The sequence below is a fragment of the Tachypleus tridentatus genome, chromosome 12, assembly GCF_004210375.1.
Source record: "Tachypleus tridentatus isolate NWPU-2018 chromosome 12, ASM421037v1, whole genome shotgun sequence".
Lineage (NCBI taxonomy): Eukaryota > Metazoa > Arthropoda > Merostomata > Xiphosura > Limulidae > Tachypleus > Tachypleus tridentatus.
Window position 1 is genome coordinate 71,787,833 of NC_134836.1, and position 24,783 is coordinate 71,812,615.

General features: G+C 34.2%; 1 protein-coding gene across 3 annotated transcripts in view; it reads left to right on the forward strand.

The window, feature by feature from the left end:
• bchs (WD repeat and FYVE domain containing 3 bchs) overlaps positions 1-24,783 on the forward strand; it is a 130,197-nt gene that overhangs the window by 56,257 nt on the left and 49,157 nt on the right. For 2 of the 3 annotated variants that reach the window (XM_076469929.1, XM_076469931.1), the window contains exons 31-41: positions 342-456; positions 787-1,004; positions 3,519-3,709; positions 5,644-5,760; positions 13,060-13,272; positions 14,623-14,805; positions 16,575-16,776; positions 20,230-20,301; positions 22,051-22,125; positions 23,462-23,600; positions 24,494-24,644. In XM_076469929.1, the coding sequence (XP_076326044.1) occupies positions 342-456; positions 787-1,004; positions 3,519-3,709; positions 5,644-5,760; positions 13,060-13,272; positions 14,623-14,805; positions 16,575-16,776; positions 20,230-20,301; positions 22,051-22,125; positions 23,462-23,600; positions 24,494-24,644 (1,676 nt within the window). The remainder of the gene's footprint in view (positions 1-341; positions 457-786; positions 1,005-3,518; positions 3,710-5,643; positions 5,761-13,059; positions 13,273-14,622; positions 14,806-16,574; positions 16,777-20,229; positions 20,302-22,050; positions 22,126-23,461; positions 23,601-24,493; positions 24,645-24,783) is intronic. The other variant, XM_076469930.1, reaches the window with a different exon arrangement.

Consider the following 24,783-nt stretch of genomic DNA (forward strand, 5'->3'; position numbering starts at 1 on the left):
AACAAATTGATAATTTTTTATATGTTAATTGCAATGGACTTTTTAAAAGTGTGTAGAAATTATTCTTTTATTGTTTATTTAAAATAGAAGTGAGTCAGATGACTTAATTTAATCAAAATCTTAACCGAATTTTGCACAGTGCAACAGTCATCAACAGTTTTATTTTTAAATCATGATGTTAACATGTTTGTACTCTGTCTTGATTACCAAGTTTTTGCCAGGAACATGCTCTCTTCAACTTTAACTTTGTAAAGTTTTGTGAACCGTGAAGAATAATTGAGCAACTATTGCCAATTTACAAGTAACACGTGGTAAGAATGTGTTTTGATATATATATTCAGCAGCTGGTGGTGATCTGTCATGTATGGTCAGTGCCCATGGGATTCAGCTGCGAAACAGTTGTCTTCATCTTCTCCACACACTTCTTTTGTCTCCTTCAAGAAGTGTCAATTTACAGTGAGTGAGCTTTCCAATTTTAGAGTAATCTTTCTTATTTTTAGCTGTATTTTAATTTTATTCTAGGCTGAGGAGATACATATTCTAGTTCATCAGTCATTACGTCAGCATAAGAAAAAATGTTTCCAAAAGCATTCAGGTTTCTAGACATTTTTTGTGTGGGTGAAATTATTGTTTTGTTAGTATTACATATGGTGCCTTAGAAATGGTTTACCAGTTTGAATAAACCTTTTTTTATATTTTCATATCAGTTTAGTTTAATTTTTCATTGAAAGATTTCTCATTGAAAAAAAGTGTTTAGAGACTACGTTTTTGTGAATTTCATGACAGGTTTTGTGAAGAAGTCGTGATGGTGTTGGGGTTTGATTGGGTACAACTGTTTCTTCAGAGCCACCTTCATGTTAGTACTGTGGTATGGGGGTTGCAGATACTGTCTGCACTTTTAACACCACCATCCTTGAGATCCAAGTTTCGTGATGCCTCAGCTAATGGTGGATGGTTGGCCGATACCGAGCATGTTCTTCAACAGAATATGGGAATGTGTGTGGGTATGTATTTTTATTATGTAGTCAACTGATTAGATGGAGTGAGTTTTTATTATATGGCCAATTATATGGAATAGCCCATTTGATTAGAAGAATAGCATATTTTTGTGATTAGATGGAATAGCTTATATTTTGTTATATTGCCCAGTGATTAGAATAAATAGCTTATTTTTGTTATATTTGATTAGATGGAATAGCTTATATTTTGTTATATTGCCCAGTGATTAGAATAAATAGCTTATTTTTTGTTATATTGCCCAGTGATTGGATGGAAGAGCATATTTTTTGTTATATTATCCAGTGATTAGATGGAATAGCTTGTTTTTTAGTATATGGCCCATTTGATTAGAAGAATAGCATATTTTTTGTGATTAGATGGAATAGCTTATATTTTGTTATATTGCCCAGTGATTAGAATAAATAGCTTATTTTTTGTTATATTGCCCAGTGATTAGATGGAATAGCTTATATTTTGTTATATTGCCCAGTGATTAGAATAAATAGCTTATTTTTTGTTATATTGCCCAGTGATTGGATGGAAGAGCATATTTTTTGTTATATTATCCAGTGATTAGATGGAATATTTTTTAGTATATGGCCCATTTGATTAGAAGAATAGCATATTTTTTGTGATTAGATGGAATAGCTTATATTTTGTTATATTGCCCAGTGATTAGAATAAATAGCTTATTTTTTGTTATATTGCCCAGTGATTAGATGGAATAGCTTATATTTTGTTATATTGCCCAGTGATTAGAATAAATAGCTTATTTTTGTTATATTGCCCAGTGATTGGATGGAAGAGCATATTTTTTGTTATATTATCCAGTGATTAGATGGAATAGCTTGTTTTTTAGTATATGGCCCATTTGATTAGAAGAATAGCATATTTTTTGTGATTAGATGGAATAGCTTATATTTTGTTATATTGCCCAGTGATTAGAATAAATAGCTTATTTTTTGTTATATTGCCCAGTGATTAGATGGAATAGCTTATATTTTGTTATATTGCCCAGTGATTAGAATAAATAGCTTATTTTTTGTTATATTGCCCAGTGATTGGATGGAAGAGCATATTTTTTGTTATATTATCCAGTGATTAGATGGAATAGCTTGTTTTTTAGTATATGGCCCATGTGATTAGATGGAATAGCTTGTTTTTTAGTATATGGCCCATGTGATTAGATGGAATAGCTTGTTTTTTAGTATATGGCCCATGTGATTAGATGGAATAGCTTGTTTTTTAGTATATGGCCCATGTGATTAGATGGAATAGCTTGTTTTTTAGTATATGGCCCATGTGATTAGATGGAATAGCTTGTTTTTTAGTATATGGCCCATGTGATTAGATGGAATAGCTTGTTTTTTAGTATATGGCCCATGTGATTAGATGGAATAGCTTGTTTTTTAGTATATGGCCCATGTGATTAGATGGAATAGCTTATTTTTTAGTATATGGCCCATTGATAAGATACAATAGTTTATTTTTTCTATTGTGTGGTCAAGTGACCTAGGTAAATCTGCTTGTGTTTTTATTATATAAATAAGTGACCTTAAAATACTTGCTTATTTTATATGCATTCTTTATAGTTTTTGTTTTGTATAAAATAAATTGATAGATATTTCCAGTTCATTTATTTCTTATGTTGTTTTTGTATGAAATGAGTTAACTTATATTCCCAATTCATTAATTTTTTTTTTTCCATTCACAGCTTCTTCAAAAATAGTCCTGATGTAACTTATTATCAGTTTAATGTATTTATAGTCTGAATTATGCATATTTTTAAACTTGTTTAAATATGGGAATGGTGAAAAATACTGTTTGTGTTTGTTATCCTTTGGAAGTTTGTGTTTTTACTTGCTTTGAACACTTGTGCTCCTCTAGTGGGTCAGAACCAACTTTTGGTTATGGATGACATGACACACTAGTGGACCACAGATAATTGTTTCAAAGCCAAATTTCTCTTGTGGTACATGAGTTTGAGACATTATTTCTGCTTCTCGATATGTCTTGAATATTTAATTTTTTGATACTTGATATATTATGCAGCAATAAATGTGTAATAAGCCCACCAGACACATTTCAGTTTTGTACTTTATGGTGGACAGTGATAAGTTTATGGAATTAAGTGCTAATATCTGAAGTTCAATTCCTTGCAGCAAATAGCCAGATGTTACTTTACTGAAAAAACAATCCAAAACAGATAGAGAAATCAGCATAAAAATGTTTTCACTTGAACTGTATAGAGGTAAACGTTTCTTAAAATGAAGATATGTTAAGTTTGATATGTGATAGAAGTGATGGTAGGTGATAGTGTGTAATGATATGAGGTATTTTAACTTACTGGAATATTCGTTAGGAGTATTACGTAAGGTTTTTCAGACATGTCTCTCAGGTAGTTCTAGGTTCCAATAAGCATTGCTGGAAATCTGTACTAATGAAGAGTAGATTTTTATAAGTGTAATGTAACATTTCTTAGATGTTGTCTTGTGCTTAATGCTTTGTGAATGTTTCAGGTTTGCCTGTAGGGCTGTCTAGTAAAGGTGCTGGAATCAAATGTGAAATCAAACAGGAAGTTTATCAGATTCCAGGCTTCCAGCAGCTTCAGTGGCTCTTGCAAGAATGGGCTACTGTTCCAGATATTTACTTGCCACTGTTAACAATCATGATGGGGCTACCAGAACAGAAAATTAAGATGCAGTCTCAGGTATCCAGTTGACTTTTTGCAAAAGCATTATCTTGGAGAGTTTGATAATATTTTTTTGCACATAAATAGACTGTTCTGGTGTATAGCCAACACACACGAGTCATGAACAAGTGCTAATTTTCTAAGTAGTACTTTCCAGATACAAGACCTTGTTTTGTGAAGTATATGACTACATTCAGAGGAAGACATGGGTATGGTCAAAAAATGAAATTACACAATTATTTTTCATGCAGTTTGATAATATAAAAAGCATCTGAAACACTACTGTATCTGTAATACCTCAGCTAGCTAAATGAGCCCTGGTATTAAGCAGAAAATCTTGTTGACACTGGTTATAGCAGACTTAGTATGGTTGATGTTATTGTTATATATTCTTCTTTACTGTTACTGTTCTAAATACTCATTTATTAGTACCAGAAATATTTTCATTCAGGTAGTTTAGGAGAAATGGTTTAAAATAGATAAGTATGTTATCTTTTTGTTGACTGATAACAGTATTAACTATTTAACTAAATAGGTCAAAAAGTGATCATGTCACAACTCTTCTCTCTTTAGAGAGTTTCATTACAAACTTAAAATATTTGTGTTAGATCATATAAGATAATGAAAAATAATATTAATTATAAAAGTTATTTTTCAGTATACCTGTGAGCATCTCATAAGTATCTCAACGTATGTATATGAATGTTATTAATGTGAACATCCAGTATTTAAAGTACAGGATTAAAATTTCAATAGAGGCAGAATGAGAAAAATCATTTTTATTCAAGAACTTTTGGACATGATACAGAAGTAGGTTATCTTACAAAAGCAGGTAACCCTGCTTAATATGTGATGATATAGGATGGCTAGCAGTTACATTATGAAAAATAGTGAGTCCAAAAAGTTAACAATGATTAGAAATAAGTATCTTTTAAGCTGATTTTAACAGTGCCAAGTGCTCTGTTGTAAATAGAGCACAAGAAGTTAACATTGACTAGAAATGAGTACCTTTAATCCTGATTTTATAGTGCCAACTGCTCTGTTGTAAATATATAATGAAGTTGGACATATGAAAATTTATTACATCTTTTCCTTTTCACATTCTGTGTTTTTGGTTTTTTTATAAAAGATAGCTGTAACATTTTGATAAGGTATTAAAGACTTGTAAATGTGTTATTTGCTGTTCTTGTAGCTGATGGAAACAAGAATCTTGACTGTATTAGTGAAGAGACTTGCCAACATTTGTTATATCAGGATGTAATAATAATGTCTGTGTTATTATTTCAAAGAGGTTAGAAGTGTCAGAAAAGAGAAACAATAGTTCACATTATACGTGATATTCCAAGAGCAATGAAATAATATTTGAATACATGATGGGCCACTAACATTAAAAATAATTCAGTGAAATCAGCTATGTTTTGAAGTGGAACAATTGATCTAATATAGTTCCATTAAGATACACACTTTGTTGTTGTTCTGATAAAAGGAATATTTAAGGATGGGAATTAATGATTTATTTAATTTTTAAAACAAATCTGTAAGCTTGAGTCTTAACAAGATTTGCAATTTGTTGAGTAAGACTTCCATTTTGGAAGCATCTAAGATTGCAAATATACTGGGTTCATGACAACTAGACATTGATTACAATGTCAGATGTTGGCTGATCATAACATAGAATTTGTTGCCTAATGTGAATAGACATGTTTTTTATATATATCTTAGTGGAAAGTGTTAATGCGATATGAGTGCATAAGCTAACTGGAAATGAGATATGGACAAGGTTTTTTAAAAAGTTATGTATGTCAGTATTTTGTTCTGGCCGATGACTTTGATGCTGATTAAGAACGGTGAAACCATTTATTTCTATTTACTAAATAGTCTGAAATATTAAAATGAGTTTAATGTGTGCTTATACATATAGAGCTTTCTTATTGGACCTTTTTTGTTTTTAGTTAACATTAGACACTATCTGGGCAACCTTGTTTGGAGACCAAGGATGTGGTAAAAAAGAAATCTGTCTTGATACTGCTGTGGCTATTCTTGTTCTACTCAGGTCACTCTTAAATCAGGTTTGTACAAGCTTCCCAATATGATATTATATTTAACTAGTCACTTTGGTTATCAACATACTGAAACCATGTGAAATGACTGTTAGGAAGTTTTTCTGATGTTATTTGTTTCTTTCAAAAGTTTCTTAAAAGGTTAATGTTGAATTGTATATTCTGTTTTTTGTTAAGAATATCTCAAATTTTCCACTCTTAGATTAACGCTGTAGGATATTATTACTTGTTAACCAAAATAGTCATTTTTCCAATTTACTTGTTATATAAAGAAACTACATTATGCATTGTATATAGATATTAATATCTGTTTTTTTTGTAGTTATTCATGTCATTAGCAACATTAGAAATAAAAAAGATAGGCTATGATATAATAATGAATGCAAGTACATTTTGGTACTGTGAATTTTATTCATGAGTGTGTGTTTGAAGCCCCATAACTTGTATTTTATTATTAATGTAAATAAAGTTTTTTAATTGGCTCGATTAATTTTGTTTGGTGGTGAGGGGCCCTCCCAGGGAGGTTCTGTTTTTTCAGTTTACCTCCTCTGGGATCTAAACATCCACTCGTGTTTGCTGTGCGTTGTGACCCGTGAAGGGAAGGAGAGGATCCTGGTGGTTGAGGGGTCCAACCCTAACACACCACTTTGGTCTTGAATTCCTGTAGATGGGCAGCCTTGGGGTGGCCTCCCTAAGGTCAGTTGGCTGGTCCACTTGGGCCAGGATCAGTCAAGTTCCAGTTTTAGATGTTCTCAACTGGTGTTGTAGACATTGTATCTGATGCTGGTGTTTGGGTAAAATGCTCATAAAACTGTCATGTTGATGCAGTGTCCTTTTGGGCATTGTAGTGTGTTCCCTCAGAGGACTGCATGGTGGGTGGGGTCAGTGGGCAAATATTTTCTCTTTTTTTATTATGGATCCTCCAAATACAAGTTAAATAAAATAGTGAAAAACAGTCCATAGGTAAACAACCACGTCTTGAAGATTCTGAGCAACAATCTTCAACATCTGTAATACCTTTACCTAATTTTCTTATATTACATTCTCTTTCAGATGTCTCCCTTTTTCATTCAGAAGGGACTAGAGGAACTTGCTGGCTCTCCAAAGTAAAAGTAAGTGAAGAAGCTTTGCTCTGGTGACATATTGGTGGAAACATCCACATCTACACGCAGTGAACTCCTTTTACATTCAAAGGCAATTGGGGATATACCTATTGAGGTAACACCCCATGCTACTTTGAATTCATCACGAGGAGTTACTGTTTAGAGGGATTTGAAGAATGTCCCCGAGTCAGAGATTCTCGCTGGTTTCTCTACTCAAGGAGTTTCTGCAGTGAGGCGCATCTCCACTCACAAAGATGGAGTTACAGTGCCAACAAATATCCTCGTTTTGACATTTACATCACCAGATTCACCTGCCACCATCAAGGCAGGTTATCTAAATTGCAGGGTACGGCCATACATTCTAAACCCTCTCCGATGTTTCCAGTGCCAGAGGTTTGGCCACTCAAAGACGTCATGTCGTCGTTCCATGACGTGCACGTTGTGGAAGCAAGGACCATGGTGCATACAAATGTGAAATGGACCATTATTGCATCAGTTGCAATGGCTCTCATCTATCCTACATTCGTTCTTGCCCTAAATGGTTGGAAGAAAAAGAGGTGCAGTGTTTGAATACGATTCATAACATTACTTATGCTGAGGCTTGAAAATTGCTGTCTACCACCTCATCTCGGACTAAGCTGCTGCACTTTGTTGCACAACTACAGTGGGAGTACAGATAAATCTCTCTGTTCATCCAAAAGAATTGTTCTCCAAACAAATGAAAAGTATTTTGACCTCCATGATTAAAAAAGTTGATGAATCAACTTCAACACCTATCTCTGTCCCTTACATACATTCCAACAAATCCCAAGATCCACATTCTTTGGTTTCAGGTACAAACATTTCCTTGGATCCATCTTCTTCTTCCACTCCAATATGCAAAACAATCATTCATTCATGTCCTCACTCACTGGAATCCCCTTCCAACAGCAAAGACGTGCCTAGTCAACCCAGGGTGGCAGGATCTATGGAGTTCAATAGATCTCCCTCGAATAAGTACAGTAAGGAAAAAATACGTGGTCATAAAAGAAGTGTTTTCCACCCAAATCGCCTACACGTAAATAGAATGGAACTGTCGAGGTTTACGTTCTAATCTGGATGACATCAAAACAGTGATTGCTTCCTACACACCTGTTTGTCTTTCCTCAGAAGAAACATTTCTGAAACCTGCCAATTCAGTCACCTTTCGGCAGTTTTCTTTGTACAGAAATGATAAGCTGTGTGGTGGATGAGTACATGGAAGGGTGGCACTTTTGATTGATCAGAATGTGTCCACCCTGTCTTTGCCACTCAACACACACTTGGAGGCCGTAGCCATCCGTGTTTCCTTGGGTCATACAATCACTGTTTGTTCTCTCTACCTGTTGCCTGGAGAGACATATGATCAATCAGACCTTGATGCTTTTATTGAACAGTTGCCATCTCCCTTTTCCATTCTGGGGGATTTTAATGACATCATCCCCTCTGGCAAAGTGCTGATATTGATAGGAGGAGTCGCTCTGTAGAGCGTATGCTTTCTGATCACAAACTTTCTCTTTTCAATAGCAGTTCTTATACTTATTTTCATGCACCTAGTCAGTTTTTTACTGCTATTGATCTCTGAATTTGCTCCCCTTCACTATTCTCCCACTTTTCATTTTCATTGTCATGGAGGGTTGACAATAATTCACGAGGCAGTGATCATTTTCCTATAATTTTGAGAGAGACTGGCCATGGTTGATATCACCCAACCTGCATGCCCTGGTGGAATCTGGATCAAGTAAACTGGCCCTCTTTCACTGCTCTCGCAGAACTTGATTCTGCCATCATCTGTAAGCAATCAATAGGTGACTGTGTGGCAGCAGTAACTGACTGTATAATACAAGCAGCTGCTCAATGTATTCCTAAAATCTCAACACATTTTCCACAATATCCTTGTCCATGGTGGAATCCTGCCTGCCACATGGCATGGAAGGCAAAAAAATGGGTCTGGGATACTTTTCATCCTGTATGTCTTTCCTTACAAGAAACATTTCTAAAACCTGCCGATACAGTAACGTTTGGGCAGTTTTTTTCTGTTCAGAAATGACAGGCTGTGTGATGGAAGAGTACATGGAGGGGTGGCACTTGGTTGATCAGCATGTGCCCACCCTGTCTTTGTCACTCAACACACCCTTGGAGACTGTAGCCATCCGTGTTTCCTTGGGTCATATCATAACTGTTTGTTCTCTCTTCCTGTCACCTGGAGAGATATATGATCAATCAGACCTTGATGCTCTTGTTGAACAGTTGCCATCTCCCTTTCTAATCCTGGGGGATTTTGATGGACATCATCCTCTCTGGGGAAGTGCTGATATTGATAGGAGGGGCCGCTCTGCAGAGTGTATGCTCTCTGATCACAACCTTTCTCTTTTCAATACTAGTTCTACTTATTTTCATGCACTTAGTCAATCCTTTATTTCTATTGATCTCTCAGTTTGCCCCCCTTCATTATTCTCCTATTTGTTCATGGAGGGTTGACAGTAATCATTTTCCTTTACTTTTGAGAGAGACTAGCCGTGGTTGATGCCACCCTACCTGCGTGCACCGGTGGAAGCTGGATCAGGCAGACTGGTCCACTTTCAGTGCTCTTGCAGAACTTGATCCTGTCATTGTCTGTCAGCCATCAATAGATGACTGTGTGGCAGCAGTAACTGACTGTATTATACAAGCAACTGCTCAATGTATTCCTAAAACTTCGACACATTTTTTACTATATCCTCATCCATGGTGGAATCCTGCCTGCCACATGGCACGGAAGGCTCAAAAATGGGCCTGGGATACTTTCCATAGATATCCCACACTTTTAAACTGCATCGCTTTCCAGTGGGCTCGTGCACGTGCTCGGTGGATAAGACGTCAAAGCCAGAAGGAATCTTGGATTAAGTTCACAACTGGCATATTTTCTACCACCAGTTCCAAGGTCATATGGGACAGGGTTTGAAAGGTCAGTGGGCACTACAATTCTGTCCCCCTCTCGATCTTACTCTCTGATAGCAAGAAGTAGCTGATGTCTGGAGCATCGTCAATACTCTAGGTGAAAGCTTTTGTCAGATATCTAGCACTTCTGCTTGTTCTTCCACCTTCATGGCCATCAAGACTCGGCAGAGTGTTTACCTCTTTCCTTTCGAACTGACTATTTCTTTGACTATAATCTTCCCTTCACACTAATGGAACTGAAACTGACCCTTCATCGGTCTGGCAGTACATCTGTTGGACCAGATGATGTACATTATGACATGCTGTACCATCTATCTCCTGCTTTACTTGATATTCTTTTAATTGTTTTTAACTGGATCTGGCAGGAGAATGTTTTTTGTAATGCCTGATGGCAGGCTATTATCTTACCTTTGTCTAAGCCTGGGAAAGATCCCAAGATTCCTTCACACTATTGTCCAATTGCATGACGTGCGGCATCTGTAAGACCTTAGAGAGGATGGTTAATGCTCGTCTTGTTTGGTTCCTCGAATCAAACAACCTCCTCTCGCCCACCCAGTGTGGGTTCTGATGACAGCACCCCACCATATACCACCTAATTAACCTTGAAACGTCAATCAGAGAAGCCTTTCTGAAATGAGAACATCTTGTATCAATATTCTTTGACATTGAAAAGGCTTATGACACAACATGGAGGTATGACATTTTGCGAGACCTCCATATATTTGGGTTATGTGGCCATTTACCCATTTTTTATTAATTTTTTAATGGACAGGAGATTCCAAATTCGTGTGGGTTCGATACTTTCCCGTTCTTTTCCACAGGAACTTGGGGGGTCCCTCAGGGCTGTGTTTTGAGTGTCACACTTTTCAGTATAAAGATTAATGCCATCATTGAACAACTCCCTCTCACTGTTGCAAATGGGCTCTATCTCGATGACTTTCACATCTCATGTCAGTTGTCAAACTCGAGATATATTGAACGGCAACTACAAACTGCCCTCGATTTTCTACTGAAGTGGACCACGGCAAACGGCTTTAATTTCTCTCTCTCTTTAAAACCTTTTGCATGCTCTTTTGCTGCCAACGGGGTATTCACCCTGATCCTGAACTCCGTATTGGTGAAGTTTTGCTGCCTGTGGTCCCTGAGACCAAGTTCTTGGGGCTTATCTTTGACCGTAAGTTGACCTTTATACCACACTTCAAGCAGCTACAGGTCAAATGCACAAGAGCACTGAACATCCTTCATGTTCTCTCTACCAACAGTTGGGGAGCGGATCGATGTTCTATGTTAAAGATATATCGTACTCTTATTCAATCGAAACTTGACTCTGGATCACTGGTCTATGGCTCTGCCAGACCCTCAGTCTTAAAGATGCTGGACCCCATTCATCATCAAGGAGTTTGACTCTGCACTGGGGCTTTCTGCACCTCCCCAGTTCAGAGCTTTTACGTAGAATCTCATGAACCTGCTCTGCAGGATGGATAACATTGCAGATTTTAGAGGTCTATGGCTCTGCCAGACCCTCGGTCTTAAAGATGCTGGACCCCATTCATCATCAAGGAGTTTGACTCTGCACTGGGGCTTTCTGCACCTCCCAGTTCAGAGCTTATACGTAGAATCTCATGAACCTGCTCTACACCTTTGCCGTTTGCAACTGTCTTTACTATATTCTTCGAAACTTTGTTCCTTACCAAAGCATCCCACCTAGGGATGTGTTTTCCTTCCTTAGTGGGCCATACTTTTTCAGAACAGATGATCTGCCATTGCTCCTTTTGGCCTTCACGTCCAGGCGTAATTGGATGAATTGGGTCTGTCCTTGGATAACATTGCAGATTCTACAGGTCAGCCCATCCCATCATGGCTAATTACAGCCCCCAAATGTGACCTTTCTTTAAGTCATCTGAAAAAGGCAGATACTCCCGATTGGAAGTACCGTCTTTTATTTACTGAACATCTATCGAACAATCTTTCCATTCCAATTTATACGGATGGTTCAAAATCAGGTGGCTGTGTGAGCTCTGCCATGGTTTGTTGCAGTTTGGCGGTTGTGTGCAAAAAATCCCCTCTACAGCTTCTGTGTTCACTGCTGAACAGTACGCCATTTCTCTTGCCCTAGATGATATTGAAGCTAAGCAATACTCCAACTGCACTATTTATACTGACTCGTTTACTTCTCTACTGGCCCTGGAATCACTTCACTTTAGTTTACACCCTGTTCTCACTAATATTCAAAACTGACTGGCCCATTTCTCATTAGCATCTACTTCTATCCAGTTTTTCTGAATACCAGGCCACGTTGGTATTTGCGGGAATGAGCTTGCAGACAAGGCAGCTAAATCTATCTGCTCTGGCACTATCACCACTGTGCTTATTCCGTACATGGACTATGGTCCTGTATTCAAGGCTCAGCTCCATGACAGCTGGAAATCGACTTGGAGTGAGCAACATGACAACAAGCTTTTCCAAATAAAACCCTGTATTGAACTTTGGCCGTCTTGCTTCCGTAAGGTTTGGAAGGAAGAAGTTGTTCTAACTTGACTATGCATTGGTCACAGTTTTGTAACTCATCATTTTCTTTTATCTGGAACTGATGCACCAGTGTGTAGTTTGTGTAACACTCATATCACTGTAAGCCACATTTTACTTTCTTGCAACGGCACTATTTTAAACATGTTCTGTCCCAAGGTTTGTCCATAACATTAGTTTATATAACTTTACTTGTAATGACCAGTTTGTAAATAAGCTGTATGATATAGAATTTGTTCCCAAGTTTAGCAACAGCCCTCACTTAATTCATAATGTTTAAATATTCTTTTAATGTTGTTAGGTCCAGAAATTTAAAGCATAATTTCTTCTAAAGTTTCAGGATTTATCCGAGTGAGGCATACATCTATTCTGAACCATATTTGTGTTAATCTAAATGCACTTAATCTTTGGGCGGTGTTTGTTATTCAGAGTTCTTCCCTCTTTCAGGTTAACCTCGGGAAGTCTTGTAGTTTTCAACTGTTTTTGTTCATTATTATAGAGTATTCTGGATAGAAGTTTTTTAGTAATAGATACAAGACGTGTGATACGTTGGAAAGGAGAACTTGTAATTTACAATTATATCTATTGAAATAAATTATTATTCTGACATTCATTTACAGAATCTTTTAATTTTCCTTTATTTTTCATCATTAACACGTGAATGTTGACTGAATACAGTGATTTTAAAATTAATTAATTAAAACTATTTCATGTTTTGCAGATCCAGAGTCCATCTGTAGAGAAGCTAGCAACATATGATTATCCTGTTACCCTTATTCAGTTCCTCATGTATCTGTACCACAACCGACAAGATTTTATGTACAAGTGTATGACGCACAAATTTCTAAGTGCTCTTGTGAGCACCATCTTTCCATGGCCTCCAGAAGACTCAGAATGTCTGAGTGACACTGCATCTCCTTTAGATGAAAAACCGGTATTGTTAAGTTTAAATCGCTCTGAAGTTTTGTACACTTGTGATTCCTGTTAGTAGTTATTTACTGATTTTGAATTCATATAGAATATTAATTAGAATGTTTTTTATGATATGAATTTCTATAATCTAATTGTACTTTGACTGTTGGTTATTTACTAATATTTGTAATTCCTTTATTTTTTAACCAAAAATAACTTGGCAACTTCGAGTCCGTACACACCCTTCAAGTATACGTTAACAGATTAAATCCTTCTTTAAACACTTAATTACTACAGTAATTTTTAGTGTTTCATATTGTACTGAAAAGTATTATTGAAGTTTCCAGTTACCTACCTAACATGAGTATATTACTTCTGCTTCATCCAAAGATATGACAGGTTGTCTTATAATGTTTTTGATCATTAAACCATGTCACTTGTCTTTATCTTCATGACATCTTTTGTTGTTTCTGTAGTAAAATTGCACTTTATTCATTTGATTGACATATTGCCTTAATAATGTTATTATTATACATCACTTTTTTCCTTTTTTAAATAAGAGTGTGGGTTGTTAATCAGGGGAGTGGCTGTGTGTTAAAGTCCTGCATTCCTTTTCTCATGCCTTAAAAGTATAATTTTACTCAGTTGTAAACAATTGTTCATGATTACCAAAAGATGTGGTTGATTCCACACATTGCTTACTGCAAGTTCTTACAAGAAATAAATAAAGGCTTCAGTTTTAAAATGAGTGACACCTGACTAGTAGGCCTTTACAGTAAAAGAATAATTTTCATATACTATTAAGTGTTAATACAGAAGAATTCTTTACAGTAAAAGAATAATTGTCATATACTATTAAGTGTTAATATAGAAGAACTCACTGTTTAGTTTTACATTTTACTAGTATTTTAAGATCAATTTAATAAGGATAAAAGCAGACCAGTTTGCTTGTCATAGGTTTTTACCCTATGTATATAAAAGATAACCCATAGTCTTTAACTGGTTTACCTTCAGAATAAACAGTTTTATCTTATGATGCTTGAAAAGTGGTTTTTGTTAGTTAACCTCTGTTGTGTGTGTGTTACTGTTATTGGTTCATACTAAATAACCTTTTGTTGTTACATCATAGATAATCAATATGATATGTTATCAGCTTTGACTTCACTTACAAACTTAAAATTAAAACTTTTAATATAAAATTTGTAATCATATTATTTGGTTGTTAAAGACATCAAAATCTTTACTACTTGGTTGTAGAAAGCCAGTGTTGTTTAGAACCATATGAAACTGTATTTGTTTTTAAATAACACTCAGATCATTAGTGTACAGAGAGAATGGGCAAAGGTTATACACTGTGTTACTTGTTCTTTAGCCAATCTTTAGTCCAGATAGTAGCGAGCATTGTGGTCATGAGGAAAGGAGACCCACATCTGGCCTTCTGTCTTCCCATCCAGCTCGGAAATTCGTTATGGATTTCATACGTGTCATTGTTGTGGACAGTTTGTCTTTACCTGTGAACCCTAAACAACAACCTGTTGTGGACGTTGTCTTGGAGGTTTGTCTTTTGAGTGTATTTGTACATAAAAGGCAGTATTGCTGTTATAAAGGTACTGAGTGATCAGTCCAGACTCGAGCCTTGATAGTCAAACGTGTGTATACTACATATACACATATTAGAGGGAGTGTGTCTGTGATATATGAACCATGTCCTAGTAGCTTTTTCCATTAGATTTAAGCTATGGACAAGCCTTATATGTAGTTTTAATGGGAAATTAATATTTCAGGTAAAAGTGTGTTCCAGGCCCATGTTTAAACTACCATTTATTGTCAGCATTTAGCTACAGAGAGTACTTTTTTCAACAATGTAAAGTTATAGAAATAAAAAGGTTTTTAACAGAAATTATGAATAAAATTTATTCTATGAAGTTAACATTTTAAGTTCCAAAATAATAAATGATGATGTAATTGCCAGTAACAGTGAGCTATTAATGTATCAGTTGACAAAATAATTTAGAAGTAATGTACGTGATTTCAGTAGCACATTCTGTTTACCTTACCAATATCTTAAAGTTACTTTTAGAGTAGTTTTAGTGTGAACTTAATATCATATTAAAATAACTAAAGAAATTCCATAACTTAGGTGTACAAGTAATCTATAGTTTGAATGAGGTGACCAATGAATATATTGGGCAAAGTAAATAATAATATTAGTAGTTTTAATAAACTAATCTTAAAGAAACAAAATATATAAATACAAATTTATTAAATAAGGTAATAACTTTCAACCATAGGAATGTGATAAAATTCTTCAGAACTTTGATTTATCTCAATATTTAAAAATCTGTGGGTCTGATATATTCAGATGCATCTATGTCTAGGATGCATTTTTGTAATTCCAACATTATTTTGTTGAAGATGTAAAATATTTAACTCGTGAATATCTACCATCTCAAGGATCTCACAGCACAAAACACCTTAATATTTACGCACTTGTTTGCATCTACACGTACATGTGTATGTCCATTAAAATTCCCTAAACAAAGCTGAATGTAAAAATATAGGAAAGGAAAATTAACTTTTAACTTACTTTTATTCATCCTTTAGGTTTCTACATACACTGTAAAGATTCACTGGTGTATCTCTAAAGCTCCATTTAGTTACTGGGACTTATTTCTATTTTTCCAGTTTTAATTCCAAGTTAATTCTGTTTACGTGTGAGGGGGTTAAATCATGCATGACCCAACCTTATACAGCATGGCATTCAACATGTTATTATGTATTAAACATCAGAATTACTGACTTTTCATGTACCTAAAATTGGTGATCTCACAACAGTTTGTGTTATAGAAAATACATGATTAAGTATATAGGAACACTGGAAAAGCCATAGATATGCATTTAGGAGGTTGTATGAGTTATACAAATTCTGTTTGTAAACTGTGCAAAACCTTTAGTCTTGATATAAATGTCAACTCATGCTCTGACTCAGACTGATTTTGTACATCACAGGCATATCTTTGACACAGAAAACCTTATTAATGTGTTTGATTTTTTTGTCCACAACATACTGTTCTTGTTTACTAGAAGCTTGTAATATTTTGTGAAAATATGCCACCTAAATTTGGAAATGTAGTAGACATTACTTCTCCAGAATTTTATTTGTAGGTATTTAAACAAAGTTAACAGTAAAAGTTGATTATAATTGGTTATATTTTTAATTTGCATAGAAATATCACCATATTATATATTAATACATTTAACATGTCATCTCATGTTTAATATTAATTATTAACAAACTTGTTTACGTATATCATTGCTCGCCAGGTTGCACCAAGAAACTGTAGTCAGTCCAGTCTGTGTGAATTTCAAACAGCAATACTCTCCTCTCTGATGGACCATCTTCTTGCAGCAGACATTCTGTTAGGGGAGCAAGCAGCATTACCTATAGCAGTTGGTGGAAGTTATGCAAACATTCCTTCTAATGTCCTTCATCTCTCCAGCTGTGTTGTAGACAAACTGTGGCAAGGTTAGTATGTACCCTGCTTAGTTTTCATCCAGTTTGATGTAGATAGTGGGTTGTAAAATCTGGTTTGTCATTGAAACTACTGACAACTTTTCTTGCTATTTTTTTAACACAAAATGTGACATGATATGTAATTATTTGTAATTTGCTAAATTTGTCAGTTTTCCCATACTGTCAGATTTTAACTTAGTAGTTGGTTAAAAATGACATGTTTAAGATACTGTAATATTATGTTTGTTTTAGTGTAATGTTGATGATGGAACATTTTGGTGTATGTATTAGGCCTAGAATTACTGATGAAGTGTCAAATCAGACCACTCTTGATTTTTAATCCAGTCACCACCACCACAATTTTTAAAATTCGTTTCTGCATAATGTAGTACATTACATTCAAAATCTAATTAAACAGCTTTACTATAAATAATTGTCAATGAAATTAGTGTTATAACTGGAATTTTTATGTTGTGTAAGCTGTAGTTCCTTTGTTTCAAAAGGAATATTCTAAAAAAGAAATACTTAAACAGCAGTTTTTGCCATATGATCCACAGGCAATGAGAAATCTTGACTTAAGCATTGGTGTTCTCTCTTAGCCACATAAGCTGCCAATGTGTATGAGGGCCTAGACTCTAACTTGCACATGTTTGAACTATTCTCAGATAACATTCAAAGTATGCAGTTGTACTCTTTGGAAAAGAGAGATACATTTTCTGACACTTCATGTTGGCTATGCTCATCTTGTGTACATTGGCTTTAGATGTACAATGTACATATTGTTAGTTTACCTAAGTGTATACAGTCATTTGGAAGACCTTGGTTTACTTTATACCAAACCAGTGGTAATGTGGCGGTGGCATGCAGCTTTTCTTACAATGTACATGTGACTGTTGTTAGTATTATTATTTGTTTGATCAAGTGTAGCACTTCCAGTTGTTTCTTACCTAAATATGGTATAGCAACAAAGACACTTAAATTGTATTTAAGTCGTACTTTTATATTTGAGTTAATAATGTATTATTTGTGTTTTAAAAATTATATTTAAAAGGTTTAATGAATTTTATTAAATTTAACTTATTGTTGCCTGAACTGTGTAAATAAGATAGCATCATTTACGTGTGCAAAGTATTAGTGAAACATGTTTCTGTACAGGGATTGGTATGTAGTAGAAATAAAGCCATGTAGGCATCAGTTGACATATTGGCATAAATAACAAAAGAAAAAGAATTGGACAGGGAAGTTGAAAATGAAAAGATAAAGATGTGTTGAAAAAACAAGTTTCTAAAGACTTCTGTCAGATAAAAAAATAGGCTGTTTGATGCAACTATTATTATTAATGAATTAATTTTGGATTTTAAATTCATTGATGTCAAGGCCATCTAACATTGTGTGCAATTTATTGATGTTGAGGTTATAGAGATTTCTAGAAGGCCTAAGTGAAATGCATAAGTGGATGAGTGGAAACAGAGAGTAACAAGCAAAATAATGGAAGTTAGAAAATGTTTAACTATTATAGAAGTGTAAGGCCTGTTAGTTGATACTTCTGAGATTAGTAGTTTGAAAGAAATAACAAAAATGATTTATCTTGTCAATGGGTGTTTTAAGCTATTTGAACCCCACCCCTATTTGACAAAACAGCAGATGTTTACACTATGTAACAGAAATTTTGTTCCTGGATGGTATATGTTATTTATGTGATATTTTTTCTATATTATTGGAAATTAAAAAAAAATATTTAAATTTTAAAAGGTCTAAAATTTACATAATATAAAATCTTACTTTTAAAGCAAGCAAAAACTGTCTGTCTTACCTTCTAGTTTTGTTTTGTTTTCTTGCAGTACTCACAGGTAAAATGAGGTTCTCAGGGTTTGTCTTGATCCCCGACAGGCATGCTGAAATATGCCTTGTAGGCTTTACACAGTTTAGCAGATGCTAACACAGACTACATTTCTGCTCTTGTCTTGATAAATTGGCCACATGCATAGGAGAATGCTTGCAGCTTCTTGGTGCCATTTCTGATAAGATCAGATAGGTCTATGTGTTTACTTAGGCAGCTAGAACTAAACTGAAGTGGTGAGCCCCTGTACATATATTACTATGTAAAGTTTTAGAAAATTCTCGTAAGTTCTACAACAATCTAGAAAATTATTGTAAGTTCGAGAAAATTTTTTATCAGCTACTCAGCACTGAATCTACCTGGAATGTTCTGGAAAATGGGCAAATTTGAAAATTTCATTACCTAAGTCACAAAAGCAAAGTTTGAAGAAAAAATGTCTTTTTCATTTACTTTAGGCATAAGCAGGAACAAGAAAAAGTAAAAATTTTGTTTCATAGTGTTATTTGTTATCACAAAGCAGCAGATGATTATTGAAAGTACAAAATATAACTGAGGTTACTTGCAAGACAGTGTAAGTGAATTGTATATGAATACTATTTGTAATATTTATACATGTATGTATATAAAATAGAAAAATATTTTCAGCTTGTCAACTGAATTCTATAACAATTGAATAGGCTTAAGAAAAGAAAATAAATAAACATGTATCTTAAAAAACTTTTGATATTCATTTATGAGATTCTAAAAATTATGCAAGTGAAATGTAAAAACTCTAAGATTAAAATAGTAATTTTAGACTTGATATATAAAAATCACCTTGCAGGTGAACTATTTGGAGTTTGAGTGCAACAGATAGACTAATGCAGCTTTGCTGTAAGAAAACACACACACTTTCAAAATGGAACTATTTCATTAAATTCTCAATTTGTGTTTCTATGTGAAATGTGTAGTTTCAGAGTCTGTGTCAGAAAGTTATGTGAAATTAGACCTGCAACTCTCATTACTGATGGAATAAAGTAATTTATTATTGTTAAACAGACTGGATTTCACATTATTTTTACCAAAAGAAAAGTTGCCTAGTGATAGAATATGTTACAGCAATATTCTTTACATTCTACATAACTACAGGTTCACTGTGGTGGGTGAAAGACAACTAAAAGTATTCTACATGTAACATAAAGTCCACCAGTATAAGAATCCTGGTTCTGTTGTTTTAATGTCATTGTCCAGGGTTATTGATGAGGGGTGGAATTCTTTGAAGCTGCTGGACTTGGCTCCAAGTGGTTGATAGGTTAATAGATTTTTCATCGTATTTATTTTAAATATTTCAAACAGTTTGTCTGCTGAATACTTTCAAACAATAAATTAGTAGCATCGATGCTGCTTATTCTTCAAGTTCTAACTGTAGTAAAGAATCTTAAAAATAGCATACGTATAATCTGTAACATTATTTAAAAGAAGCAGTTAATGTAAGTTTATATTCCAGGGCACAGCACTGTGTACTTTTAATAAGTAAGAAAACGTGTTTTTTACTAGAGTGGTAAAAAACACTTGCAATTTGAATAAGTAACTTATACTTGTTTAATAATTCATCAAGTTGAAATTAACTTTATTTCTCATTATAGGAATGTATACACGAGAACCACAAGAAGTGTTAGACTTCATTTTGAAAATTTTCATTCAAGCTTCAAAGCAGGGTGAGTGTTGGAAATGTACAAGTTCCTTTAGTTGTTAGGTACAGTAAACAAATGTTAGTGTGGTTGATTTAAGATGGGGAACAACCTGGTAAAACTACTGTAACAAGCATATTACTTTTTCTCTGTTTATTTCAGATGCTAGCACAGAGCTGGAAAAGGTAATACTTGTGTAGCTCTGTGCTAACATCTGAAACAAACAGCTTCCAGCTTTTCCTCCATTGGGATGTAACCATTAATCTTATAATGGATCCACAAACCACAGAAGTAATTATTTTGACAGTGGGATGCAAAGTATGGACCTTTGGGCTTAAAGTCTGGCATGCAAAGTAGCTGGTTCTTGTCTGGCCTATACTAGCATTGTAAATTTGATAAAATACTATGTAATATTAAAAACATATTTTGTGATGTTCTTGAAACATGTAGGTCCTAGAAGTCTTGATAAAAATGAAATCGAAACCCCATAACAAGAGCGCTTTTCAAAGGTGGATCTTTCTCCTTCAGGGGCAAACCATTCCTAGTTTACCTCTGAAGAAGAAAAAAACTTACATCAGATATGCAGCTTGAAACATAATATTGGTTAAGTAGATGTTTTAGTTGATATTTTAAAAAATATTTAATTAGAATAAATAAACAACTGAAAATGAAACACATTATAAAGCTAATACTATTGGCAGAGTATAACTTTTTAAATTTTTTTCAGTGAAAAACTACGCCCTTGAATTTTTGTGTTAGGTCAGTAACGTATATAATGTGTGCAGAGTACAGCCCAGTGGTCAGTATATTAGACTGTGGGACTGAAGTTTGTGTTCCCTCTAATAAAGAAATTGTACTCTGCACTCTGAGGCTGTGGGTTCCTTATAAGAGTGATGTTTAAATCCCACTATCCATTATGATGAGTAACTCAATAGATGGCAATGGGTAATTTTGATGAGCTGTGTTCCTTCTAGTTTATCACTTCAAATAACAAATGCATGTTTTTTTTGTGTTGAAACTGTAGGTAACCATGTGTAATTGTTACTCTCGCAAGCGTATCTGAGAGACAGCTTTTATTAACCCAACTGTCTTGTTTTTGCAATGAGATCTGCTGCTGGTTCTTATAATGAAATTGTAATGAATTAATTAGTCTTGTTTTGGATCTGAGAAGCAGGTTTTTTTTTGTTTTTGTTTTACAATTAGTAAAATTATAACATTTGCAACCTTTTTAAGGTTCATAAGTGTGTGTAATATACAGTATTATGTAAAAATGTTTGTTTTGAATAATATTTTCATAAAAAAATTAGATTTTTGTGCAAGTTTTTTGATGTGAAGGCCTAAATAATTTGAGCATCATCTGGCAGCATGTCATGTAAGAAATATATGATCCTTTTGGTTTGGAAAGTGTTGAACTTATAACCCTAATTACATTTGTTTGTCAAGGAGTCAGTAGACGTTATTGCATTCTTTCATTGGTAGGTAAAAGCCTTATGTAACAGATTTTGTGTGTTAATAGAGCATGCATTGTTAGAACTTAGTCATTAGAAATTCATAACTGTTCCTGTATACAATGTATTTAAGTTACAACTAAAATTAACTATCCGTAAAATACTCTTGTTTCAATCTTCCTGTATGAAACATCAGTTTTTTTTTTATCATGAGTTGACTTTTGTTTTTGTCTTGAATGTATTTAATAAGCATCGAACATTGCCTCATCATTTGGTTAATTTTTAGAATTCACTTGCAGTGGTAACTTTTGTTTACTTCTTTCTACAGGACTGACTATTGTGTATCATAGTTTAAATAGAGCTATTCTTTACCAACTTTCAAGACCTATGGATTGTGTTACTGGTAGGTTGTACTCTGATTTAGAGATATCATTCTAATTTGTTTTTTTTAATAGTATTGGATGGTCCATTCATAGCATTAAATAAGTTTGTAAATTAATAGTTCTCATATACACTGAAAAAAAATCTTGAACTTTTGAATATTTAAAATTAATTGAACAGAGAAGTGATTATTTCAAGACCCAATGTTAATTTCATGTCATTGTTATTGCTTGCTGTATTAGCTTGATCTGTATTTTCTTTTGATTGTTTTAGAATGAAAGTGATTGTGTTGTGCTAATTATTGAAAGTTATTAAAAAGGTTAAGTATATTATGTTAAAATTATTTTGGACCCTCACCAGTCCATCTTATAATACCATGCACTATCTAATGACTGTCTGTCTCAAAAATAGCCCTGCACCATAGTTTCCATTTTAAAATGCTCCATCATAAAGTTGTCATACTCAAAGCATACCACTCTTTCTTTTTGCACCCCATAATTCATCTAGTGTAAAATAAAACGATTTACCAGCATTAATTTCAACAATTTGATCTCACAGAAATCTGTAGGTTAATTGTTCAGTTTGTCTTTATATGGAATAGCAGTAATATGTTTTAATTTTCCAGTTGTGTGAGGTATGTTACAGTCGAATGGCTTACTACAAAAGCAGCTTGTGTACAGAAGACTTGAGGCACTTTTCCAGATGGAGATTTTGATCAGTCATGCTGCTTGGAACATTTGCATGGTTTTTGCCACTGATTTTTGTGTACATGGTTTGCATTCTATGGGAGAGCTTAAATGCCCATTTCATTCTCCAGGTGCTGTAAGATATATGATAACTGAATGGGTATATCATGGAAACAACTTGGGTACAGAAGACTTCAGACACAAATTGTGTAGTTTAGTGTTGTACACTTGTATGGTTTGTGCCTCTTGATTTTATCATCATATATTCTTACCTGTTACAGATGCTACACTTTGCTTACCACAACTGGGCACACCTTACTGTAGATCTCTTTCTAGATGGTCCTGGTACACTATATTGATACCTTTCCTCTGTTATCCAATGCCATTAAGTATGAAGGATATCCCCAGTTTGGAAATTCTAAGTCTCTCAACTTAAGATATCTTTATGATCTGAGAATGTCAGAAGGTTATCTTTGTTTCATGTAGTTCAACTACAAGTCGGTATTGTTTGTGCTTGTAATATTGCATGTTGCTTGTTTTAATATACATTACTCAACACTCTGCTCATAATGTAATAATACTAACACCATTTAATAATAACCTAGAGTTTATTGGATATTTTTCTTCTTGTTTGCTACAGCTTGTTCAGTATTTTTTTTCATTGTTATCTAGATCAGCTTGCTGTATTAGAATGTTTACAGAAAGTTACCACACACAGATCAGTGGTCCTGTCATCAGCTAATAATGACCCAGAGTTTATTGGATGCCTTTGTTACTGTTTGCTGCAGCTTACAACTGAAGCTCAAGTCAGGTGAGACCAAACTGTAAAGAAGTAAAACACATTTACATGTAGTGAAGGAAAGGCTTCAGAGGTTTGAGTCATTAAGTTACATGACCTATCTTGTCTACCAATAACAATGAAATTTTGAAATCTCTACCACATGTTAAGATGTAATTATAAACCTTTTTTTTGCTTTTATCAGTGTACTGGTAATTTAAATTTGCAGAGAATACAAATTTGAAAGATAAAATACAGTGTTAAATAGGGATTACTGACTGAAATGTGTACTGTGTGTTTGTATTTAAATACTTGGAGGAAATATTAGTGATGCTTTTAAATATTAAAAAAGTTAAAACCATTTGATATAATTTCTTCAAAAATTGAAACATCAGGAAATATTTATTTTCATAGTCTTGTCCAAAAATTCCATGGTTTTTGCCTCAGGTTTTGATTAAATGCATATTGCACATCTTTGCAGAAGTGATTCTGTAACTTATAACAATTTTTTCACTAAAATATCAAAGTATTGCTGTTGTTTTTTGTGTATAAAATACTTTAAAGCAGAAAGACTTGGCTCAGTGATACCTTTACATTCATGTTAGAGCTCTAAACCCAGACTTTCTTTTATTTAGGTATGAGAGATAAGGCTGTATATCTTACCTTGCATGGATGTGTGAAACCTATAGTAATACTGTGTGTTGGTATATTTGAAAAAAATCAATGTGCAGTTATAAAGGAGAAAAGTGAACTGGAGTTACTCTAGTACAGTAACAGTCATTGTAATACAAGTTCTCTGTATGTCAGGTTCCAGTTTGTGTCTACAAGTCTTTGTGGATTTGTTTGCATACAAAAGTATAAGATCTGAATAAATTTTATTTGACTATTTTCAAATGTCTGAAGTTTCTTTGTTTAATATTGTTCAGTGTTGACTGTCAACGACAGACCACGTGGCATGTTAATGTCAGTACTTTAGTAAAAGAATCAGCATCATTAACTTCAGCTGAAGAAGGTACTTTACTAATCATATCTGCAGCTCAGAGACTGTGGCAAGAACTCTATCTGTCCAAACGACAGGTTGGTCATTTCTTTTTATGTTTTTTAATGATTTGAGGTATTAAAAATACATTTTTTGTGTGTTATGCTGTAAAAGCTAGTGTAGAGAGTTGTTAAAGAGAGGTAATAAAATATAAGATTGTAACTGTTACAGTGAAGG